Here is a 24,081-nt window from a genome sequence, read left to right as displayed (position 1 = left end):
AGAAGTGTTCTCAAAAACAGCTCCACACAAAATGAATCATGGCTCTTTTGCTTTTAAAAAGTAGTCTCCAAGCAATTTTAGGATATGGAAGGGAGGGAGAAGAGTGTTATAAGATTAAGCAAATATGTGGAGTTGAAATTCCGAAACAGGAAAAGGAGAGAGTCACATTTTCATTGCCATCTATAGCACTCAGAGAGGCCTTGTTCTTTTTTTTTTTTTTAATGTTTTATTTATTTCTAGGAGAGAGAGAGAGAGACAGCGTGAGCAGAGGAGGGTCAGAGAGAGAGGGAGTCACAGACTGAAACAGGCTCCAGGCTCTGAGCTGGCAGTCAGCACAGAGCCCGACACGGGGCTTGAACCCACGAACCGCAGGATCATGACCCAAGCGAAAGTCGGACGCTTAACTGACTAAGCCACCCAGGCGCCCCAGAGAGGCCTTGTTCTTGACTAACCTGGAGCTAGTAAGAGCGCTTACTGGAGCTTTCCAGTAAGAAAGCAAGGGAGAAAGTCCAATGGCATTGTCTGCAAAGAGTGAAACAGTACAAAGTAGGCGAACTTCCTGTCTAATTTAATCAACTCAGTTTAAAAGAAAATCGTGAGTTGCCCCCACTAGTTGCCTGACTCAACTTTCTGTCTAACTGTGCCAAGCACACTCTCTTGGTACCGGTCCTGATGCTAGAAAGATGAAGGAACCCCAGAGACTTCCAGTGTGTGCACACCCTTGGTCAAGTAAGACTGGGACTGAGGCACATGGGAAGCATGCGGAAAGCATGGTCTTCCAACACATATATCTAGGACCCAGAAACACAAGTTCTAAAGAATATATGCAACATGTCTGAAAGCAAATGTCATGGATGAGTATACCGCAATTACATGGATTCAACTGGATTGATCAACTCAGCTGCTGGAAGGACCCAGTGTTTCATACTTGAGCTTGTACTGTACTGTAGGTTCTTGTCAACATAGATGAAAACCCAGAAATCTCGACTCAAAATCTTATCTTTAGACTGAAGAGGCTTGCCTCTCACAATTTTAGGTAGATAAGGGTGGGAAACTATATGTAAATTAAAGGTTATTAAATCCAATGTACTTTTCTAATGCTTAATTTTTTTTTCTAGAACTTCTTTTTAATTATTTTAATTAATTTTTTAAAAAAAATTAATTAATTTAATTATTTTGGGGAAGGGGTAGGGGGAACAGGTAAAACAAACAAAAAAAAGAAATGTGGAATTAGAAATTAACAGGCAGGGATTAGTATGATTTCATGGCTCCCAAAAATTCTTTCTGTGGCCACAGTCAATGACCTTTACTAAGACAGATTTATTCAACTAAAAATAAATAACCAAATGGACAGTGATTGGAGCAGAAGCTATCACATTAGTCCTACTGCCAAGGCCCCCAAAATTGCCCTGGTTCCTATTTTTCCCTTGGACTGGTTGTTAAGCACTTTCTTTGGTTCCAAAAACTACATCCGGGTCAATGTTTGTCTCACAACAGATTCCTCTCTATCTTTCCCACCTAAGCAAGGTAGTCAGAGGTGGTGGTGGTAGTGGTGGTAAGTAAATAAAAGACTTGAGAAAAATAATCCAGACATCTTGCTCATTATATGAAGGTAGCTACTGAAGGTCAGGAAGTGGTGGGGGACCAGAGAGGCAGGGGAAATGGGTGATGGGCAGTATGGAGGGCACTCGTTGGTATGAGCATGGGGTATTGTACGTAAGCAATGAATTACAGGAATCTACTCCTGAAGCCAAAAGCACACTGTATACACTGCATGTTAGCAAACTTGATAATAAATTATATTTTTTTAAAAAGAAAAAAATAAATGGCTTATGTGTGTCACATAAACAGAGTGGATTCTAAAAATAGGCTTTTCACTCTTCCACCCACACTGTAGTAGTAAAGAAAAAAATGTAAAGGTAGGGTGCCTGGATGGCTCATCAGTAAAGTGTCCGACTTTGGCTCAGATCATGATTTTACCATTCGTGAGTTCGAGCCCTGTGTCTAGCTCTGTGCTGACAGCTCAGAGCCTGGAGCCTGCTTCGGATTCTGTATCTCCCTCTCTCTTTACCCCTCCCCCCACTCATGCTCTGTGTCTCTCAAAAACGAATAAATGTTAAAAAAATATTTTTAAAATGGAAAGGTAGCAACTAATCCCAAAACAGCTGTATATTAAGACCGAGGAATACCCGTAATACAAATATTTCCATAGCTCAAAGAAAAATATGCAAGTCAGAACAAGCACTGTTGGAGAAGTAACACATTCTCCAAAGTTGAGAGATCAGCGACTGTCCCCACAGCGTACCTTTAAAACATAAAGTGGGTACTTCTCATATGAGGATCCAATGTGGATTTTTTCAACCATTTCGGGATAGTTCTCAGTTATAACTTCCATCCAAGAATAGATCTGTCAAAGCAGAAACCAGCAGTCAGTCGGAGAACAAGTTCACAGCCTTTTCCTGGCCTCAAGGAAGCAGACAATTTCATCAAGGCAAGGGGATCCCTTTAAAACCTTTGAATAAGGAGGGGCGCCTGGGTGGCTTAGTCAGTTAAGCATCCGACTTTCGCTTAGGTCATGATCTCTCGGTTCGTGGGTTCGAGCCCCGCGTCGGGCTCTGTGCTGACTGCCAGCTCAGAGCCTGGAGCCTGTTTCAGTCTGTGATTCCCTCTCTCTCTGACCCTCCCCTGCTCACGCTGTCTCTCTCTCTCTCCTAGAAATAAATAAAAAAATTTAAAAAATTAAAAAAAATAAAAAAGATTGCAGTGGAAGGAAGAATCAAAAACTCCTGGACCTGACTTTAGGCTAGTGTCCACTTCAAAGCAGGCTTTCAATGATGGAACTCGGTCATGTGTTAATGCAGACCAGCTTCTCAGGGGCCATACTTGTGCTTTTATACCTTTTGAAATGGGAGTGCCCAACCCTAGGCCTTATTTCTGGGACCTTATCTAGAGGTAATTTCAAGCTAGGATCCTAGTTGATGGGAACCGGAGCACTATAGGTCCTTTCAGAGCAGCAGAACCAGGGGGAGTGTTTGTCCTGTGCTGGAGATTAAGAAGCTCTCCGAAGGCCCACCTGTCACCAAATACCAATGCTGTCTGTGCCTGCAGTGTTGGGCATCTAACCGTCAGAGATTTCCTCACTGGGCCCCCGTTTACTGTGCTACTCTTCGAAGGCATGAGTACACCTTAGGAACTGCTACACGCAACTACTTTGTGTTACCGTATTAATGGTTTGGTACATTTCCTCCAACCAGGGAGGCTGTTGTATAAAGGCAGTCTTACAGAAAACTTTGTTCATTTCACAATTTAATCTGCGGTAATGAAGGTAACATCTTTTGAGTAACTTCTTTTGCCATTTGTTTTAAGAAGGGTTTTTTTGGCCAGGGTGCCTGGATGGCTTAGTTGGTTAAGCATGCAACTTTGGCTCAGGTCTTGATCTCGAGGGTTGGTGGATTTGAGACCCACTCTGGGCTCTGTGCTGACAGCTCGGAGCCTGGAGCCTGCTTCAGATTCTGTCTCTCTTTCTCTCTCTCTCTCTCGGTCCCTCCCCAGCTTACACTCTGTCTCTCTCTCTGTCTCTGAAAAATAAGCATTAAAAGATTTTTTTCAAAAAAGAAGTATTTTTTGGCCATTTGTTTTTCTCCTTACAGTGGATCCTAGTAAGAATCGCCTCCTGACCACCTGCCCACCAGGTGACCTTGTGATGAGGGCTGAAGGAGAGATCAGTGCCGAGGGGGAAGGAAGGACTTGGTGGAATTTCCTGAGGGCAAGATGGCCACGGTTCCTTTGATTGAGGGTGGGAAGAAATAGAGGTCCGAAATGTTTTCTGGATTGTCATTGTTATGAACTGAATTGTGTTCTCCTCAAAATTCATATACTGAAGCTGTAACCCCCAGGGTCTTAGAACTTGACTATCTTGGGGCGCCTGGGTGGCTTAGTCGGTTAAGCGTCCGACTTTCACTTAGGTTATGATCTCGCGGTTCGTGGGTTCGAGCCCCGCATCGGGCTCTGTGCTGACTGCCAGCTCAGAGCCTGGAGCCTGTTTCAGTCTGTGACTCCCTCTCTCTCTGACCCTCCCCTGCTCACACTGTCTCTCTCTCTCTCTCTCCTAGAAATAAATAAAACATTAAAAAAAAAAAAAAAAGAACTTGACTACCTTTGGAGACAAGGCCATTAAAGAGGTAATTAACTTAAAAGGAGGCTGTTGGTGTCGGCCCTGACCCCACCCTGACCGGTGTCCTCAGAAGAGGTGGAGATTAGGGCATAAACATGTGAAGGGAAACCAGGGACTGGCGCACAGAGAGAAGGGCACGTGAGGACCCGCTTCGAAGACAACTGTCTGCCAGTCAAGGAGAGACGCCTCAGGAGAAACCAACCCTTGACCGTGCACTTTCAGCCCCCAGAACTGTGAGAGAATACATTTCCAAGTTACCCCTCCCACCCCCCGACCCCTGCCTCCCTGCCTTGTCATGCCCACTCTCTCCTGGAGACAAGGTAAGATAAAGTAATCTTTTTGAACAAAATCATTAAAAAGTACTTTTAGAAATATTTTAAAATACTTTTTCAGGCATTCCCCTCTTGCCACCAAATTCAGCACTGCAGTGACGTGTTTCTATCCTTCATGTTGCAAATCATGCCTACTGAGCTTCTCCGCTCCTGGCATCAGGCTTGCTTTCGCAGGGCTGATGCTGGACACAGAAGGGAAGAGGTCTCTAGGGAATAGAGACAAGGGATGAGAGATAAAGGAGGGAGATGCAATTTTAAGATCCCCATCAATCAGCCAGGCACATTGATTCTAGAAGCCAACTGAGTTCTGGTTTAACTAACTGGAAAGGAACAGATGCTTTTGAAGATTAAATAGAAAATTGATTCTTATTTCTTAAGCCTTAGATGTCTTAAAAACATGGATATGGTCTTTAACAGTTTCTGGGCACCTAGCCAAAGATGATAAAAATACTTAACATTAGGCAATATAGCAGCATACTGCAATGAAAGAATAAAAGGTATCAAGGGATTTTTATTACTTGGAGCATACTATATAAAAGAGAAACTCATCCAAGGAGTTTACCCTTTCAATTAGCAAGTATGGGGAAATGATTCTGAGAGTATTACATGAACGTTTACTCTGGTCAACTGAACACCAGCATCTTTCTCAGGTTCCCTATAGACAAATGGGAACCTATAAGTACTGATAGGAAAAAAAATCAACTTCTTTTTTTAATTTTTAATTTTTTTGAGAGAGAGAGAGGAAGACACAGAATCCAAAGCAGGCTCCAGGCTCTGAGCTGCCAGCACAGAGCCCGCCACGGGGCTCAAACCCACGAACGGTGAGATCATGACCTGAGCCAAACCAGATGCCCAACCGACTGAGCCACCCAGGCACCCCATAAATCAACTTCTTGAAGATTAAAACACAAGCGGTATTCTTATTATTATTAATGTTATTCATTTAAATAGATTCCTCCTAAGGGGAATAAAATGCACGTATTTACCATGTACTAAATATAAGTGAATAAATTCAATCAGATAAAAAGTAGCAATTATTCAGTAAGAATACAATCAGGGTAATGGTCCAAAGACACATGATTAATTAGACTTAATTTTTTGTGGCAGTTTCAATAAAAAGGCCCTAATTTTATTTCCTGTTGTTCCTTAGCATGTAGTGTTACTCCTAACAGTTAGAAATACTCTCAGCTTTCAGGCAGTTTACTAAATCTAATGCAATCTCCCCAGGGAAGATATCTACATGAGGCTAGGTTACCACCATATAATCAACCTAATAGTAATTTTTTTTACCCTCTTCCACTAATTATGTTCTTCAGTAATATCCCATGGTTGAAATGGCAATGCCAATTAAATTAAAATACTAATTTTGGAGATAAATTTAATGGCTTACTTCATTTAGTGAGTGATACTGTTCATAGTATGAGGAAGAGGTTCGGGGGCTGACTGTGTCATTGGCAGTCTGCTGTTGAATAAGATCTTCCACTTCTTCCACCAGGATGCTAAGGGATGAAACAGAGGAAAAGCTGATTTCCAAACAGGAGTCTGATTTTTCCCATGGCTCACTGCGGCTACAACAACAGGTGAGCATGGGGAAAAGAATCACTGAGAAATTTAACAGGGAAATTTCATCAAGGTGCAAACAATAACCGCTAACATTATAGTAAGCTGAAACTCACAAACTTTCTTGGTGGAACCCACGTGAGTGCTGAGAGAAAGTGGCTCCCATGTGGTATGTTTTGAAGGGCTCCTCAAACTCACCCTTTCCCCACCATTGTCAACATTCCTTGGTTGTGATTCATCAGTGTCTTTAAGGTTAATGGACAACTTTCTTAAATCCAGACTAACATTGTATTATTCTGGTTTCAGTTAAGGACCAAGGAGAAGTAGAAAGTCTTTTCTTTTTGTTTTCCATCATGACAACCATTGACCTACACCAGATGTTCGGCATAGCCAAAGATGACCAAATCTCTAGAGAAATAGAAGCACAGGGAAAGAGAAGGTACTAGAAAGGCATCTTGTTTAATTCTCTTGAGCAGTGCCACACTGTTAACTAGGCCAATTGAGCTATTTCATCACCTGGGATGAATAGTTTGAAAGTTAGCTCTCATTTTAGTGTTATTTTTCCGTTTTTTTTTTTTTTTTTTAAGATCAGCGGATAAAAACCAAGGCTTTGACATCAGAAAAGTCTGAGCTCAACTCTTAGCTTTGTTATGTTCTATGTGCCATGATCTCGAGAAATTCCTTTGTGCATATGAAACATTTTCTTCATATCTGCATAATGAGGATAGTATCTATCTCACAGAGGTAAATAAGAATTAAATGAAGCAGTGTGGAGAAAGGCTCAGCACAGTTCCTGGAAGGCAGTAAACACCCATAACATATTATTAGTAATCATCATAGTGTATTATCCAAAGGCTGCCTATTGATAAGCGGAAGAGAGCATGGTCTCCAGGAAGTGCTAGGGTAGCAGGTGGAAAACTGGCTCTTGAACGGCAGACACAGTATGGAACACGGGATACACAGGAGTATCCAAGAGGAAGTGGGCACGGTGTCCGAACAGAAATTGCCTCTGATACAATGCTTAGTTTGAGGCCAGACATTCAGGAATGTTCACTGACCTTGTGAAGCAAGGAAAGAAGTAGAAGCCCCCTTCAGCAGCTGCTTTTTCAAGAGATACCACAAAACCTGCTAAAGTGAATGACAACTTTGCTCCCCAGGTCTAGGCACAGAGCAGAGGAAGTACAAAAAGGAAGGAACAAGGAAGAACCCTAAGAGGTTCCCCCAGATCACTGAGTCAGAGCCATTTTCTGGTAAGAAAATGTCATGAGAGGTTAAACCACTTGTCCCAGGTCGCAGAGCTGGCCACTTGAACTTCATCACAGGTCCACTTCAGACATTTCCATGTTGCCATGTTCAGTGCAAGTATTTGTTTTTCCACAAAGCAATTATACTGCCTACCAGTAAAATGCATCATAGGTGCTTATAATGGCGACTCAATGAATACTGAATGATGCCTACCTGAACGGAATTGCATGGTCATGTAAATGTGCTTTCACGTTGTTTACATCAGAGGCGTTCACAAAAAAATGGACTTCTTTCTTCTTCTCAATAAATTCAGCTGTTACTGGCTGCCAGAGAACAATCTGCATTTTTCAAGAGGGAAAATTGATAAAAATAAAAACAGTTGTTCACATCTTTCTCATCTGTGCTAAAGCCATAAACGTGTGTCGATAGGAGAAACGAAACAGACATTTGCTAGCCGCTGGTCCCTATTCACACATGTGGCAGTGTAAACATTTATTTTGCAGGGAGCTTGTCTTAATCTTCTCTGTGACCCCAGCTGCTAGAAAGGCCCTGGAACATACAAGGCACTCAATAAATATTTGGTGAGACAAGAATGAAAAGAATGAATGAGTGAATGAATATACTTATGACCCCACTCTAAAGCTGGATGTGTATGTCAGATGTTTAAAGGAGAAATGAAATTCTGTCTAGAAAGAAAGTTCTAGTTTGTTGATAAGTGCGAATTTTCTTTAGTAAAAATTCCATGTTTTTGATATTGTTATCAGATCGATACTCCTTTTTTTAAAACTAATTATGGGCTTTGGGCAATGACTTTTAATAGTATTGACATTTTTTTTAATTTAACTGCACTTTTTTCAAGCATGTTCTTACCCATTTCCTTTGACCATTATAATTATACTTTGATACAGGCAAGATGGATGTTACTATTTCCATTGTGGAAATAATGAAGAAATTAAGGCTCACAGCCAGCTTGTCTAAAATCATACACGTAGGAAGTGGCAGGTTAAGAACTAAAATTCTAAATTTCTGAGGCTTCCTCTGGAGGTATGTCCTCTGTCCATGGTGTGGTGGCCATGAAAACGTACCACTCGGTTCTTCTGTTGAGAGGAGCATAGTTGAATGACCTTCCCAGCCACTGCCCCTCTTGATCCACCCAAGCCTGGTGCCGTGCTGCCCTGGGGCTGCAGGCAGCCACGGACTGAGCACTGAGGGCAAATTCTTGCAGGACCATTCCTGCGAGATATGCGTTTCATCTTCCAGGTGGCCTTGGCTTAAGGACTGACCACTGATCTAGCCAGACCTTCATCAGAACTGCCCTGTAGTCCAGAGGGTCTTCATTTCTGCACAAGTATCAGAGCTGCATCATAGTCTGAAAGTGCCCTCTGCTATCTCTGGCTTCCTCCTCTTGGTCATTCACAAGCATTCCCCTTAGTATGTCTCTGGCATCTTTAATCTGGTTTTGATGTCTGCTTCTTGGAGAACCTTCCCTGACAAACATGGGGCCATCAATTTTCTGCCGTGACATTTTGTAACTCTTGTCAGCTTTCTACACCTGAGGCATTCTGGGGAGATGGATCCCAGGCATGAAGATTTTAATGAATGTTCCCTTCTAGGGGCGCCTGGGTGGCTCGGTTGGCTAAACGTCCAACTTTGGCTCAGATCATGATCTCATGGTTCACAAGTTCAAGCCCCGCTTCGGGCTCTGTGCTGACAGCTCAGAGCCTGGAGCCTGCTTCGGATTCTGTTTGTGTTTGTCTCTCTCTGCCCCTCCCCTGCTCACACTCTGTCTTTCTCTCTCTCAAAAATAAATACATGTTAAAAAAATTTTTTTAAGTGTTCCTTTGTAGTTCTGCTGCCTACTCCTTTTAAGAACCGTTGTTTTATAAGCAAAGTTCTCTTGGACTTCTGTTATCATAACATTTTTGTAAGTATACACTTTCACTCCCAATGGACTATTATGATGAAATTGTCTGAAAAGCCAATAGCACAAATGAAAAAGTTTTTGATTTTAGCAACCAGCAAAATCATTATGATTATGGGAAGTGGGAGAAAGCTGTAAGAAGAGAGGTTTATGCCAGCCATAAGTCAGACAACATATGAGAGAACATGGTGCACAAAATTTAGACACAATGAAGCCAATACACAGTTGATCCTTGAAGAATATGGAGATTAGGGCTACTTATTCCCCTGCAGTTGAAAATCTGCATATAACTTTGAGCTCCCCCAAACTTAACCACTAATAGCCCACTGTTAAGTGGAAGCTTACTGATAACATAAACAGTTGATGAACACATATTTTATATGTTGTACATATTATATACAGTATTTTAATTTTTTAAGTTTGAGATATTTTAATTAAATAATAAACTGTTTAATAATAATAAACTATTATTTATTTTGAGAGACAGAGAAAGTGCAAGCAGGGAAGGGGCAGAGAGAGAGAGAGAATCCCAAGCAGGCACTATGCTATAAACACAGAGCCCAACGTGGGGCTCATTCTCATGAACCAAACCATGAGATCATGACCTGAGCCGAAATCAAGTGTCTACCCTTAAGTGACTGAACCACCCAGGTACCTGAATATACTGCATTTTTATAATAAAGTAAACTAGGAAAAATAAAATGCTATTAAGAAAATCATAAGAAAAATACATTTGCAGTACTGTACTGTTTTTCTCACATATCTGTATGTAAGTGGATCCACACAGTTCAAACCAGTGTTATTCAAGGCTTAGATGTAAAGATAAATGAGGGGAAAATTACCTCATATGTTGAAGTAAGATTTTGCACAATCTGAACTTGCCTGGAGGTTCTAGGAAGAGCTGATAAAACCTGGCCACTGGAAAAGAATGAAAAGAATTTTGATGTTAAATTAAAAAATTAAAATGAGATTTATTTTTAAATAATCCTCTAGGTAATTGTAAAAACGAAAAAAAATTCTAAATATTAAAAGAAAAGAGGATCTTGTTACAGACTCAGTGTTAAAAAGAGAACATACACTGTCTCATTCTTTCTGCTCCAAAGCAACTGCTAAATCAATAGTTCTCTTGAATGGGACTCAGTCTGCAGAGTACCTGCTTCTTTCTTCTCGTGTGTGTGTGTGTGTGTGTGTGTGTGTGTATGTGCATGAGTTTTAATTTTAAAAATTTAATATTTGATGCATACGGTATATTTATGCTAACTCTAGCTTATTACATAATAAAATGAATGCCTGGGAACCCATTATGTCACTTAAGAAATCCAACGTTATTGGTGTCCTTGAAGCTTCTTGTGGGTTCCTCCCCACTCTGCTTCCCTACCACATCCTCAAAGGTATCCACTACCCTTACTTTTCACTTTGCTCATTCCCTTGCTTTTTCTCTATAGTATGGATTCTTAAACACATGATGAATTCTTGAATGTGTAGATTCTTAAAACATCCTTAGATTTGCTTAATGTAACCCTATAAAAATGGCATGCTATATGTAACCTTCTGTATCTTATTTTTTTCACTCAACATTGTACATTCATGGTTATCCTCTGTGCTGAAGAATCTATATGGGCTGGAATTTGTCTACAAGTGAATTGCTATTTCTTGGGGGTATACACATTTTTATTTCATAGACATTGAGCAAGAGCTCTTACCACACAATAAAGCACAAACCTAGAAGAAAATGATGGCTAAAAATACATCATAAAGAGAAAAAAGATGAAGAAACAAGATATTTACAATAAGTTGTAAGAAGATTCCATTTCACAACCACTCAATGGGAAAAATTTTAAAGTCAGACAGCATCCAGTGTTAGCAAGGTGGAGGAGCTTTAGGAAATCATTCCCACTACTGGTGAAAATATAAACTAGTACAAAAGGTTTGAGAAATAATTTGTACTATTCTATGAAATTAAGAAAAAAACATGTAACAAGAGCTCTGGAAATACAAAAGAGATTATGACAACTTCTGCTTGTCATTATTAGCAAAGGCTTCATGGAAGTGATAACTGGGTAAGTTAGAGTATGGAAAGGCACTATGGCAGGAGACAAAAGCGCACAGTTGGGGAAATAGCAAGCTGTTCATTGTTTCCAAGTGTAGGATAGGATAGTAGCGAAATAGAAATGAGTTTGAAAACTTATTTTAGTCCTTCTCTAGAGAAAATTTTGAACACATGCTGAGAAACCCGGTCTTTATGTTGTAGGCAATTAAGAATTAGGAAAAGACATCACTTGACTTGTGATTCATAAGAAAAATTTTGATAGCAGGGTGGAAGATGGTTTTATTTTAGAAAGCCTGATTGAAAGATTTTAAATTCTGGAAATAAGCCTATGGAGACTTGGTTTTCAGAAGCAGGAAAGACTGGCTCACAGAAATAAGTAGACTAGGAAATTTTGTGTCAGTCCCTGGTACAGTTTTAGCATTAAACTATTCAACCAGTGCTTAAGGAAATACGTTCAAGGGCAGGTACTGCAGGATCATTCATAGTAACAAAAACCGGAAACCACATGAAGGCTTGTCAGTAACAGAAACCACGTGAAGGCTTGTCAGTAAGAGAACTGTTGAATGCTGGTGGTGTCTGTACATTGTAGAATGTTTCGTAACCATTATAAAGAAGGGGTTAGATTTACCTTAGGGGGATTTACATGATGTACTAAGAGAGAGAAGCAAGATGTGGAGAAGTCTATAAAATATTATCCCATTTTTGTGAAAAATAAATAAATTAGAAAAAGGAAAATTACCTGTGTCAAAAGCAGGAGAAAACTGATGAACGAAGAAATAGCACAGAGTTAACATTGATTTGGGTGTTGAAGAATGGCAATTGAAGGGTCGGGTAGGTGAGGGAAGTGGGGAGAGGAAAAAAGATTGTTTTTTAAAAGACAGGTACCTGGGTGGCTCAGCCAGTTGAGCATCCCACTCTTGATTTCGACTTGGGTCATGATCCCAGGGTCATTGGGTTGAGTCTGAGCCCCGTGTTGAGCTCCATGTTGAGCATGGAGACTGACTAAGATTCTCTCTCTCTGCACCTGTCCCTCTCACTCACTCATACACTCTCTCTCTCTCTCAAAAAATAAGGGTCTCTGTAGTCACAAGGGTGTATATAAATATACAGAGAAACATGTGAAAGGATGATCACCAAAATGTTAATGATGTTTACTAAAGGGGATGAAATCTCAGTGTTTTTCTCCCCAATTTTATGTCTTTCTAGGTTATTTATTCACAAAAAATAACTCTTAATTAATCAGGGAAAAAAACTATTAAAAAGCTACTCTGTGAAAAAGCCACCGTTTTGCTAGCATATTCCTTATTATTTTCGAAGGTGCTCTGAGCCCAACAGGGGAGTATGGTGGGTTTTCTAACCTGGCACATCTTGTTCAGGGATTTTTTTTTTTAATCTTTTCTTTCACCATCTGCCATAATAGCCCTGACATTACTAGTTCACTAAATGCAGGCCATTGTTTTCTCCAAGCTTTCAAAAAACCGTTCTATCAGCAATTAGCACCACCTTCCAAGGACCTAACTGAAATGGCAAATGCTGTGTCATGGGCGAGTACACCTCTCTAGGGTATAGTCCCTTTCCTTTCTTAACACACTCAGCACTTCCAAAGCTGGATTATGTCATGACTTAACCCTAGCTACTAGTTAAGAGGGTATGAGAGGGGGCACCTGGGTGGCTCAGTCAGTTAAATGTCCGACTTTAGCCCAGGTCATCACTTCATGTCTCATGGTTTCAAGCCCCACATTGGGCTCTGTGCTGACAGCTCAGAGCCTGGAGCCTACTTTGGATTCTGTGTCTCCCTCTCTCTTCCCCTCTCTCCTCACACTTTTTCAAAAGTAGATAAACATTAAAATAAGTTTTTTTAAAAAAGGGTATGAAGTGGAAGTAGATCCTGAGAGCTGACAGTAAGAGATGACATTACAGAGCTGAGCTCCCCAATAACAATGGGGGTGATGGAATGGTTATACAATAGAAGCCAGGTGGCAGTGTTTAACCACCCTTGACAAGTTGGGCCCAATTATTTTAATGAACAGCAAGGTCAGGGTGGCAGCCAGAAGGACATGACCCACGGAAATCTATAGAGTTAGTTAAGAGAACATAGAGTTCTCAGGAGCAAGATAAATGAAATGGCAGTCAACAAAAGTATTGCTCAATCATTACAATCAAAATAAATCAAAGATGAATATGAGAGAAGCTAAGGGCAGCTATTCCAATCAAGAGTCACAATCCATTGCCTAGTTTCCAGATGTAGACCAGTTCTCAGCTGCAGAATCTCTTGCCTGAAGTGGAGAGTTGAGTCCCCACAGGGAAAGACCCTGCAATGGCATAGAAAAGATATATGACCATGACTTCTTCTATCCCTTTCCAAAGAAACTTATGGCAATGTGCTCAGGTAACTCTGAGTCATAGTAGGGAAATTTTAAAGGTCTAGTGATCTGGGATAGGCTGGGAAATTCCCTCCCAAATAAAGCACACATTTTACACTTCTCCTGATAAAGAAAGGAGCATAATTCCTGGTAAGTCTCAGGTTCTGGATATACCTCACTTGGAAATAACTATTTCAACCCATTTCTCAGGTAACATGAAAGACTATCATCTTTGTGGCTGAGAAGCTCTGAGCAGAACGTTTCAGGCTGGGGTGTAAGAAGCCCTGCCACCTGGGCCACATGGCCTGTGAGACCTTATAAAGGAATAGGGGCATCCGTGGTGGGAAAAGATGCCCTTTAGAGGTTTTGGCCTGTCCCAACAGAAGGATCAGAACATAGACCCCTACAGCATGGCCATGACATCTGCAAAGGAGAATTACACACTTTTCAAAAGAAAATAGTTCCTGACATACTACTGGGCCCTGGTATAAATGGAATGCCTCAGTCTCACGCATCATGACCTGTGTGCTGTCATACGCACTCTGGTAGGCAGAATGATGGCCCCCCCTAAAATGTCCATGTCCTAGTCCCTAGAACCTGTGAGCCTTACATGGTAAAAATGACTTCACACATATAGTTCAGTATTTTGAGATGGGGTGATTATGTTAGATTATCTGGTAAACCCAGTGATTTTTCAAAGATCCTCAAAAGTGGAGAGGGTGACAGAAAGTGAGGCAGAAGAAGATTTGGCTTAAGAAGTGGTCAGGGTAATTCACTGCAAAAAGGACTCAATCTGCCTTTGCTGGCTTTGAAGATAAAAGCAGGGGCCACAAGCCAAGGAATGAGGATGGCCTCTATGAACTGGAAAGAGCAAAGAGGCAGATTTGCCCCCTCAGAACCTCATGAGAAGAACACAATGGTGGCTGACACCTTGATTTCAGCCCATTGAGACCCACTTTTAATTTCTAAACTACAGGAAGCTAAGATAATAAATTTGTGTTGTTTGAAGACCCTAATTTGTTACTGTAGCAATAGGAAACTAATATAGCTCTCATGTCATGAGGTCGGGTGGGCCCACCACCAATCCACCATAAGACAAAAGTGAGCGGTACATCTGGGATCAGACACAGGTAAGATGTGAAGACACAAATGAGGTGCGTGAGCAGGTGGCCCAGACCCCTGTGTCATCCCCTACTGATACACTGGTACTTCACACTCAACTCATATTGACACATGCCACATGTGGATGTCCCTTATGACCAGCGAATGGAGGAATGTAGTAGCCATGAGAACACACCTCTACGATCACCAATAGTAATATATGTAATTGATGGAAGTCCCAGTTGTTGTGCTTGAAATCTGTCCTTATGTTAGTGCTAAATCCATATTTTTCACAGGCTGCTTCCAGCTAATAACTGAGCATGGTGGAGATACTAAGGCAGGCTCATTACTGAAAGATGAAGGCTCTTCTGATGGATGACATTAGATCAAGAATGGTCTTATCAACTTTGCAAAAACTTTCTTAGAAGTGCACTATGATCTAAGACCTTCTGTGTTCTGCTTTCCTTCCTTCTCTTTCTCCTCCACAGAGGTAAACCTACACTGTAGTCTCACACAACCCCCTAAAGCCTCTTCTTATCCCCTTCTCACTTTTTTCCTCTCAAGTATTTTTCTCAATACATCTCTTGTATGTCTAATCCCATGTTGCTATCTGCTTCTTGGAGATCTATGGAAGTGGGAAGAAAGTACAATCTTTGTAGCACATTACAACACCTAACATGGAGCACCCACAAAACAATAGGCACTAAATAACTATGTAAACAAAATAAGTGGGCAGTTGATGTCAGCTAGCCTCTGTCAACAGTCACCCCAGTGCTGGCACAAAGGGCACTTGAACAGAATAGCCATGATGGCAGGGAAGAAGCTATGCCTGGCCCTGTGGGATGAGTTCCTACTCACCAAGATTGATAGGGCAACTGTTGTTGCCAAATGTCCAACTTGTCACCAACAGAAGCCAAAATCAAGCCCTTTAGTCAGCACTATACCTCAAAGAGATCAAGTGACCACTTGGTGAGAAATTGCCTACTTTGGTCCCCTTCTGCTCTGAGTCTTGATTTGTCTCTTCTACCTGCAAGGCCACAGCTAATGTTACCATACAAGGACTTACATAGTGTTTGATTGATACAGGATCTCACCTAATACTGTAACCAATTAGGGGATCCATTTTATAACAAGGGGTGTGCAGAATGGGCACATTACTGTGGGATCCACCTGGCATTTCACATACCACACCACCCAGAAGCTGTCAGCCTCATACAGCCATTAGAATAGATTAGCTGAGGTGCCAGCTTGGAAAGATACAACATCCTCTAGGATGCAGTATATATTTTAAATAAATAATCAGTATACAGTGTGGTGTCTCCACAAGATAGAATACATGGTTCCAGGAACCAAGTTGAAGTGGGTTTCTTTACCATCATTCCAGGTGAATTTGGAGTATTTGTACTCTATAAATCTATAAATACAGCTCTGCAAATCTAAAAGTTCTGGTTACCAGAGACCCCACAAGGGGCATGGCAAGAGTCTTATTAAACCGACAGCTGTTTCTGCTACCCAGTCATTTCAGTCTCCTTGTCCCAAAAGATCACCAGGAAGGAGGAGAGTTATCCTGGAAGGTGTAAGTGACTTTGATCATCAGGAGTATATTGAGGGCTGCATTCACACAGTCAGGCTGGCAGGAAAGAGTACATTTGGTATGCACGTGATAAACTTATGCATTCTGTAATACTCCCTTCTCCAACTTTGATGTATATGGACAAGTACAACAGCCATGGCTCAAGACGGCATGGTGATTGGAGGCTCAGACTCTTGAAGGTTAAGGGTCTGGGTCATCTCACCAGGTAAGTCACCTGGACACCAGTAGGTGCTGCTGAAGGGAAAACAGAATGGATTGTAGAAAAGGAAAATGATGAGTATTGCTTATTGTCTCAGGACTAGATGTAACTGTGATGGGCTGTAGTTCATCCCACTAATGTGCTTCTCATATCTTGCCTCCAGGGGAAGAAAGCAACCAGAATCCCAGAGGAGCTGCTCTCAAAGCTTATTTCTGAAGTAGATTGGTCTGAATGGCACAAGAGCTAGACTGTAGGAAATGCCATGTTGTGCTGCCCCAGTCCCCATCCAGGAAATAATTCTCATTTTCCCAGCTTCCACAGGTGTTTCCAGCTGTCACTCGAGTCCCTTTCCAGGACTTTTCCTTGACTGAAGAAGGCCATGTGCCAAAGTCATGCTCTCTCTCAAGTACAGTCCACATTCTGCTAATAAGTATGGGTTATAGAGGCATATACCCTTTGCCCCAATCGGAGACAGCTCTGCAAGACAACTAATCTTCAGGGCTCCCAGGCCTTTTGTGTGACTGTGTCACAGTTCAATTCCTTCTCTATTCACTTCTGTTTCTTTCATTCCTGCACAAATGTTGGTCCCAAGATCACTTTCCAGTAAACTTCATACATGCAAAATCTCTATCTCAGAGACTGCTTTCTCGGGAAACAAATCCACAACAGATACAAACATCTAATGTGTGGCATAAACCATGTAAGTGCTCTCTGAGTTTGCATTCTCTGTTACAACAATACAAAGTCAAAAGTTATTTGGGGCTGAGGTCGTCAGAGGATGGAGACACTCTGAGTTGGACTTCTGAGATGAGCAGGATCTTGTAAATGAAAGGGAAGTGATGCCAGATGACTGAGGTAGGTAGAAGTTAGGCAAATGAATTGGAGATGAAATGGTATAAGTGTTGATGTGTAAGAAGGAAAAATCAGAGCTCATGGAACGACCAATAATCCACATGGGCAAGAATATGGGCTTATATTGGGATGTAACAGGAAGCAGAACCAGGATGAATGGGCAGGATAGGACCTGACCTGAATCAAAGGTCTTAAAACCTGGGATCAGGATTATGGCCCTTATTTACATGGTGATTGGGCCCCATTTGGGGGATTTGAGCTAAAGAGTGAAAAACTCAAAGCACTGCTGATATGAATTACAAAGAAGTGAAGATTCATGTAAATAAATTACAATAATTTGAGAGTGAACTTCCTAACGAGTGAAGCTAACAATGAAATGGGATGCCTTACAAAGCTATGAACTCTCCATTATTCAAACAGGCTGAATTTCAAATCCACATAAGGAAAGTGCTGTGTTGACTAGAAGATAAGGGCATTTTTCTAATGTATTTGATCCAAGTTAGTCAACAGAAAGAGAAAGAAAAAGAAAATGTAAAGGTAAAAAAAATGTGTTATCCCAATGGGTCTCTTTCTTAAGGAGAAAAATTTTAAGAAAATGCAGAAAAGTAAATTGGGAAAAGTGGAAGACTAACATTATGGGGGTAAAATATACCATAAAATATACTGGTGTATCCAAGTTCCAGCTATGGTGAGCTAGACTCTTGCTGTCTCCATCTCTTTGGCGAACGTGCAAGCACAGTAGGGTCAGGGAACGGGATGAGGGTCCGTCAGGTCACCTTATGGAGAATGTACACAAGTTCTGAAAATCAGTTTCCTGACTCTATGCCCCCTTTCTTCGTCAGAAAGAAGCTATGAAAAGCAGTCTGGGTGGAGACAGAGAGAAGAGGTAGTGAAAATATTTTTCTGGAGCAAGTTGTCACAGTTTGGTCAGAACCCCTTCTCCCAAAAGGGATGAAGTTTGGGGGGGGTTACTTCCTTCATCTCCACCTAGTAGGGGGGACTTCCAAAAGGTAATGGTAGAGTCTGGACACTTTCCCTCAAGTTTAGAGACACAAGGTGCCTGGCTTGCTCCCAAGGAAGCTAAAACTGCATGTGGCTGGTCTCCAGTTGGTTGGATAGTAATTAAAACCAAAGAAACCCTTCATGGTGCTTAGTTATAACTCAGAAGCTGAGTGTCTGATAGTGTCGCCCACAGGGCAAGAACCTGGGAATGAACGCACGTTTCCTAGGGGTGAAACATGGAGTCACAAAAGGCCACCTAGTAAGAGATGCATCTACCTCTGGTCTGGAAAATTCCTCAGAGAAGGAATCTTAAAAGTTCTGAAGAAGTTAAAGCCCAAGAAAAGGGTTAATGAGAAAAAGAGTCAGGTGTACGTATGGAGAGAGGTGAAGGGTTGTTTTCCTTTAAAGACTGACATTTGTATAATACCTTGAATGGATCCAATATCCTAGTCTCTAAATTGAGATTGTCTGCATGTTAACACGACCCCAAAATTATCAGTTACTTAAGAGCAGACTAAAAAGCCAGAATCTGCACACTTTCCATGCAGGGGCAGAGAAAGATTACTCCACCGCATGGAATGTAACGGGGCAAAGGGACACGAAAACATAGACATGTTTTGATTGCATCTCTGAAGTGATACAGTTACAGGATTTAACTAATAACCATTTGAAAATTTAAAACAAAGCAATCTTGCACTGAATATAGAATGAAAAGTGTAAGCACAGTGAAATCACAGGTCGTTTTATGCAAAAAATAAACCAGCGCTCAGACAGGATGAGTAAATTGTCCAAGGCCGGGTAACTTATAAGTCGCAGCTCTGGGGCTGTCTCCAGATCCCGAGCCTTTGATACTAGACAACATTTCCTCTGTTGCTTCCCCTCTAGGAATATGATGATTTTCATCAAGCTCTGTCCCTTGCTATGGTTTAGAAGGAGAAGGTTCACATTTGCCCTAGTTCTGAAAGATTATGTTTGAATTTGAAAAGCAGGGAAGCCACCCTGAACAGTGGAACATAGCTCAAGGCTACAATCTTGTTTTATGCATTGCAGCTTTGCAAGGCCAACAGTGCCCTGTTCCTTAAGATGAAAATAATATATCAGGGAGAACCAAGGGAAAGAGAAGAAACTGGTCTCCAGGTGGCAGATAGTGTATGAAGTCGACAGAAGGAACAAGTCCTATGGTCTATTAATAATTCAGAAGCCCTCTCTCCTCAACCATCCTCCACTCTCCGATTCGTTCTTCTTTTCTTTGTACTTACCCCTCTTCTCTGTTTCAAATAAATAGCCTCCACTGACAGGCTGCACTTAAGTAATCAGAGCACAACACAATTAATGTCTCTGTTTACCAGGTTCTTGCTAGGATTTCATTTTTGCCCTTTACAGTGTTTGGCCTTTAACAATAAGTGACTGCAGAGACCTGTTTTGGTTTTTATTTGTTTGCTTGCCTGCCTTTCTCTCTGGCATATTGCATTTATGTCTTGAAAACTTTTTTTGGTTCTCCTTGGGGGGAGGGGTGCGTTTCACTGATGAGATGTATCAAAATGCACCTCCAAATCAGCCAGTAAGAGATTGCCTGAATACAAAGCGTTATTAGGAAAATGATCAGACAAGAAAACAGTAGCAAAGACCAGCTTTAGGGAAGAGCCAGGTCGTTAGCTCTTTTTAGAAGGGGTTGTATTCTCACCCCCAGAAAAAATTCATCAATATCTCTCACCCTGAATGAAATTAGATTTCCCTTTTAGCTTCAGTAATAGGCTGTTCATGGAAAAGCAGCGCTCAGAAGCAGTTGGTAAAAACAAACAAATGAACTTATTTTTACTCATGGAAAGAAGAGTTTGGAATGTTTTTCTGTTGGAGGGCTGGGAGGGAGGAATCAGATATGCATCCACCCACAAAGCTGCGGCTGTGCCCCAGTACAAAGGTACCACCACAGTATAGGCAAAGGATTAAAATATTTTCAGTACCATGTGATCGGTTAAAATATAATCTTATTCTTATTCCTCTCTTCATGTAAGTATCCATCAGACACCAAAGTATATGCTGAAGAAAATTTTGTAAGAAGAGCCATGCATGAAGGAATTTTCTCATTCATTTCTTCATTATATTTTTTTGTGTAAGTCCTTTATTTGCATAATATTTAGTTCCACCAAGCTGTTATATGCTTTCTCATTTTGAAGCGACATGGGAAAGCTTTTGGAGTAGCTCGTTAATGATTGTCTTATGTAGGATTCAGTTCATGATATGATCCAAATGGTAGCATTCAGGTGAGCCCACCAAGCTCCACAGCAGCTGGCCCGGCCCTGAGGATGCTGCCAAGGGGCTAGCATGGCATCACCACTCACCCACCGAGGTCAGGACCATGATACTGGACTTCTAGCCCCAAACTCACCGTGATTAAATCTGACCTCCGTCAAATTAGCTCTCTTCCTAATTTCTAGATTTTTTAGAGGTAGTCCGACACAGTGAAATGAGTTGATGTGAGAATGTGATTCTGAATCCAAACTCTACACTTTACTCTTTGATTTACCCTTCCTAGGGCTCAGTTTCCTTCTCTGTAAGATGTTACCACAAAGATTCCTAGGGGGGCACCTGGGTGGCTCAGTCAGTTAAGCGTCCGACTTCAGATCAGGCCATGATCTCACGGTTTGTGGGTTCGAGCCTCATATCGGGCTCTGTGCTGACAGCCAGCTCAGAACCTGGATCCTGTTTCAGATTCTGTGTCTCTCTCTCTCTCTGACCCTCCCCTGCTCTCTCTCTCTCTCATTAATAAATAAAACATTAAAAAAAAAAGATTCCTAGGGTGTAGGATTGTAGGCACTTAATGAGGTGACGTTTCTACGTTACCGAGCCGAGTGCATGAGGCAACACAGGTGCCAGATAACCGTGTGTCCCCCTCCCTTTCTCCTCTCAGTGGATGACGATGCCAATGTCTATAGTACCCAGCTGGACACATTGATATCAGTTTTCCTCCTTCTTTCTCGCTTACCTTTAATTAAAGCCAATCATCAAGTTAGACCTGGCAAGGACCTTAGAAATTATAGTCATCTGATTTATTGATAACACATAGAGATATGAGTCACTAATTATTGTGGCAATTTGACTCCCATATCAGTTCAATAACAATCATTATTTGGTGATGGAATTTGCTGCATGACACTTGATAATCATATTGAACAAAAAAGAGTCAACCAGGTACAGTTAGATCGGTGATGCTGTACAAACAGTGTCAGGCTCTCAAGCTCTGTGTTCTCAAATGCCATCCAGCAGCTCTTTCTGACTTAGAAAAGTATTTTTGGTACAATTTTCCCTGTCCCTGGCATGTCCTTTCTCTCTCTACCATTCCCCAAGTGGGGAGAGACATTTGTCTCAAAGATAATTAGAGAAGGAAAGAATCTTAGAAGCAAAACAAAGAGGGAAAAATAAGGTAATTCCAAAGGAAACAATATCAATCTTTAAAATTTATGATTTCACTAGTTAATAAATTACAATATTACACATAACTTGGTACTATTTGTCATACATCATGTTATATGTGCTGGTTAATTTGTGTTCTGCTATGTGGTTTTAGTAGAAAATCTCCAGGGAACCACTCTACTGAGCAAAATAAAAATAGATATGCCTCTATATGTGCTCTCTATAACACAGCCATTCTTCCTTTCATATCCCTTGCTCAACCGAAACCTTATATTTCATACCTTTACCCTCTTCTCCTTGCCGCGTTCCATGTAAAAGTATTTGTAGCTACCCAGAGTTGTTTTATTCCTAGTTAATGCAAATTATCCAGTTAATATATTTTGGATGTGGTGGCAGAAAATGTAAATCATGTGATGTGTTAGAGTTAAAATAATTTTTTTTATAAAAGCTTCTATTTCTTTAATCTCCCTAGTCACTTAATATACATGTCCTCCAGCGTTCTCTCGGTAATAAGAGAGAGATAAGGTAATAAGAAAACAAGCCCCTGGATCTAGTGAGATCCTTATGACACTGAAATGTACTATTTGTCAGAGCAATGCAGAGAGTTTCAGAAAGAGCTGACCTTCAAGCTTTTAATGTTTTGCTTCCCCAGGTTAGTGCACTGACTGGAATCCATGGGGGGCAAACAAGCGAGGAAAATGGCCCCCCACCATCTAAGATTCTATTGGGTTACCTCTGAAAAGCGAAGACATGCCGCTCACACAAGAGGAAGATGGCTACAAGGACTTCAAAGCTATAAAGCTTCATCCCAACAGCAATTTGCTGAATAACAAAATTCTTTGGAGAGAAGGGCCCGGATGCCTGGTTACCTAAGAGCCTTCTTTACACACTGGTTAAAATATAATGGCATGTTCCCTCTCATTCCTGTGATCAATTGACTTAGCTTCTATTTCCGCCCTCGAAAAATAAAGCATGATGAGTGTTGTTCTTACTTTAGACCATCTAGAAAATATTTAACTCCTCAGGGAAGATGAGGCCAAGAAAAAAAGTATAGGAATGTTGCAGAAACGTGTGACTTGTTGAAGAACCATGGCCCTGGAGTATTGGCTAATGACTGGTAACCCGTGCTGAGGGAAGCCTCCCATGGAATACTAAAGAGATCTTCCCTTGTCTCTATCATTTCAACATTTTCAACTTAGATGAAGACGTAGAAGGTGAGTTTCTGAAATTTGTGGCTCTTAAAAGGATGAGAAGGAGAACTTGCATAGAGGATTACAGAATCTCCATTTAAAGGGATTTTTCCTTGTTCATATGAAGTGATGGGCCCTCCCCCACCCCCTGTAAGAGAATAGGAATATTATGTTCTAGAGAGTTCTTTGTGCATTAAAAAAAAATCAGATTGCTTTGAATTCATATTTATTTAGGAAAGGTCACCATAAGAGCCATTATCTAAATCAAAGCTATCACATGTCATTCTGAAGGTACCATCAGAACATTTTGTCTGGTTTAAGGCCACATCTTACCTCTGTAAGTGGATGAGGCCCAGGTATTCTCTAAATTCCCTCTGTTCCTTGCATTTGAATGTTCTTGAGGTCAGGGCAGGCAAATTTGCAAAATAAAACATTCCAACAGTAGACTTCTGAGAAGGTAAGGATGAAGATTTCAAACATCTCTCTCTGAGAATCAAAGCTATTAAAATGTATTTAATGGATTAAAAGTGATCTCCACTGAAACTATCTTTTGTATGAGAAAGAAGAAGAAAAAGAATACACAAGTGTATCTGTTCCTTTTAGAGAAAGATACACAGGAAGAAAAGACCAGAAATCCATTAGATTATAGTTACCTACAGCAGGTAGGTTAGAAAACTGAGTGGAAAAGATGAAAGAATAAGAACAGGGAAGAAGACATGGGAGAAAGAACACTTCTTTGAGTAAACATTTTTGAGTACTTCAGAATTCAAAAATACTATAGAATTTTTAGAACCATGTTAATTTTTCTCCTGCTCAAAACTCACAAGTAAATAAATACAAGGAAAACACATGAATTGAATAATGTTTTTTTTAAAGACATTTTTAAAATGTTTATTTATTTTGAGAGAGAGAGAGAGACAGAGAGCATTGGGGAGGGGCAGAGAGAGAGGCAGACGGAAGATCCAAAGCAGGATCTGTACTGACGGCAGACAGCCTGATGGCCTAAGTCAGATGCTTAACCAACTGAGCCACCCAAGAGCCCCAAACTGTATTATACTTTCAATGAGTAACATAACTACACTTG

At 41.0% G+C, this 24,081-nt stretch overlaps 1 protein-coding gene across 1 annotated transcript in view; it reads right to left on the bottom strand.

Moving 5' to 3' along the window:
• Positions 1–22,614, bottom strand: part of CPB2 (carboxypeptidase B2) — a 48,208-nt gene extending 25,594 nt beyond the window's left edge. Inside the window, exons 1-5 of the mRNA XM_039254360.1 lie at positions 22,541–22,614; positions 10,075–10,150; positions 7,525–7,649; positions 5,897–6,005; positions 2,306–2,407 (exon numbers count right to left, since the gene is read on the bottom strand). Of these exons, the coding sequence (XP_039110291.1) occupies positions 2,306–2,407; positions 5,897–6,005; positions 7,525–7,649; positions 10,075–10,150; positions 22,541–22,614 (486 nt within the window). The remainder of the gene's footprint in view (positions 1–2,305; positions 2,408–5,896; positions 6,006–7,524; positions 7,650–10,074; positions 10,151–22,540) is intronic.
• Between the last annotated feature and the right edge of the window lie 1,467 nt (positions 22,615–24,081).

This window comes from Hyaena hyaena, unplaced genomic scaffold (genome assembly GCF_003009895.1).
Source record: "Hyaena hyaena isolate Hyena2069 unplaced genomic scaffold, ASM300989v1 scaffold_483, whole genome shotgun sequence".
NCBI lineage: Eukaryota > Metazoa > Chordata > Mammalia > Carnivora > Hyaenidae > Hyaena > Hyaena hyaena.
This window is presented reverse-complemented; position numbering and strand designations above follow the sequence as displayed.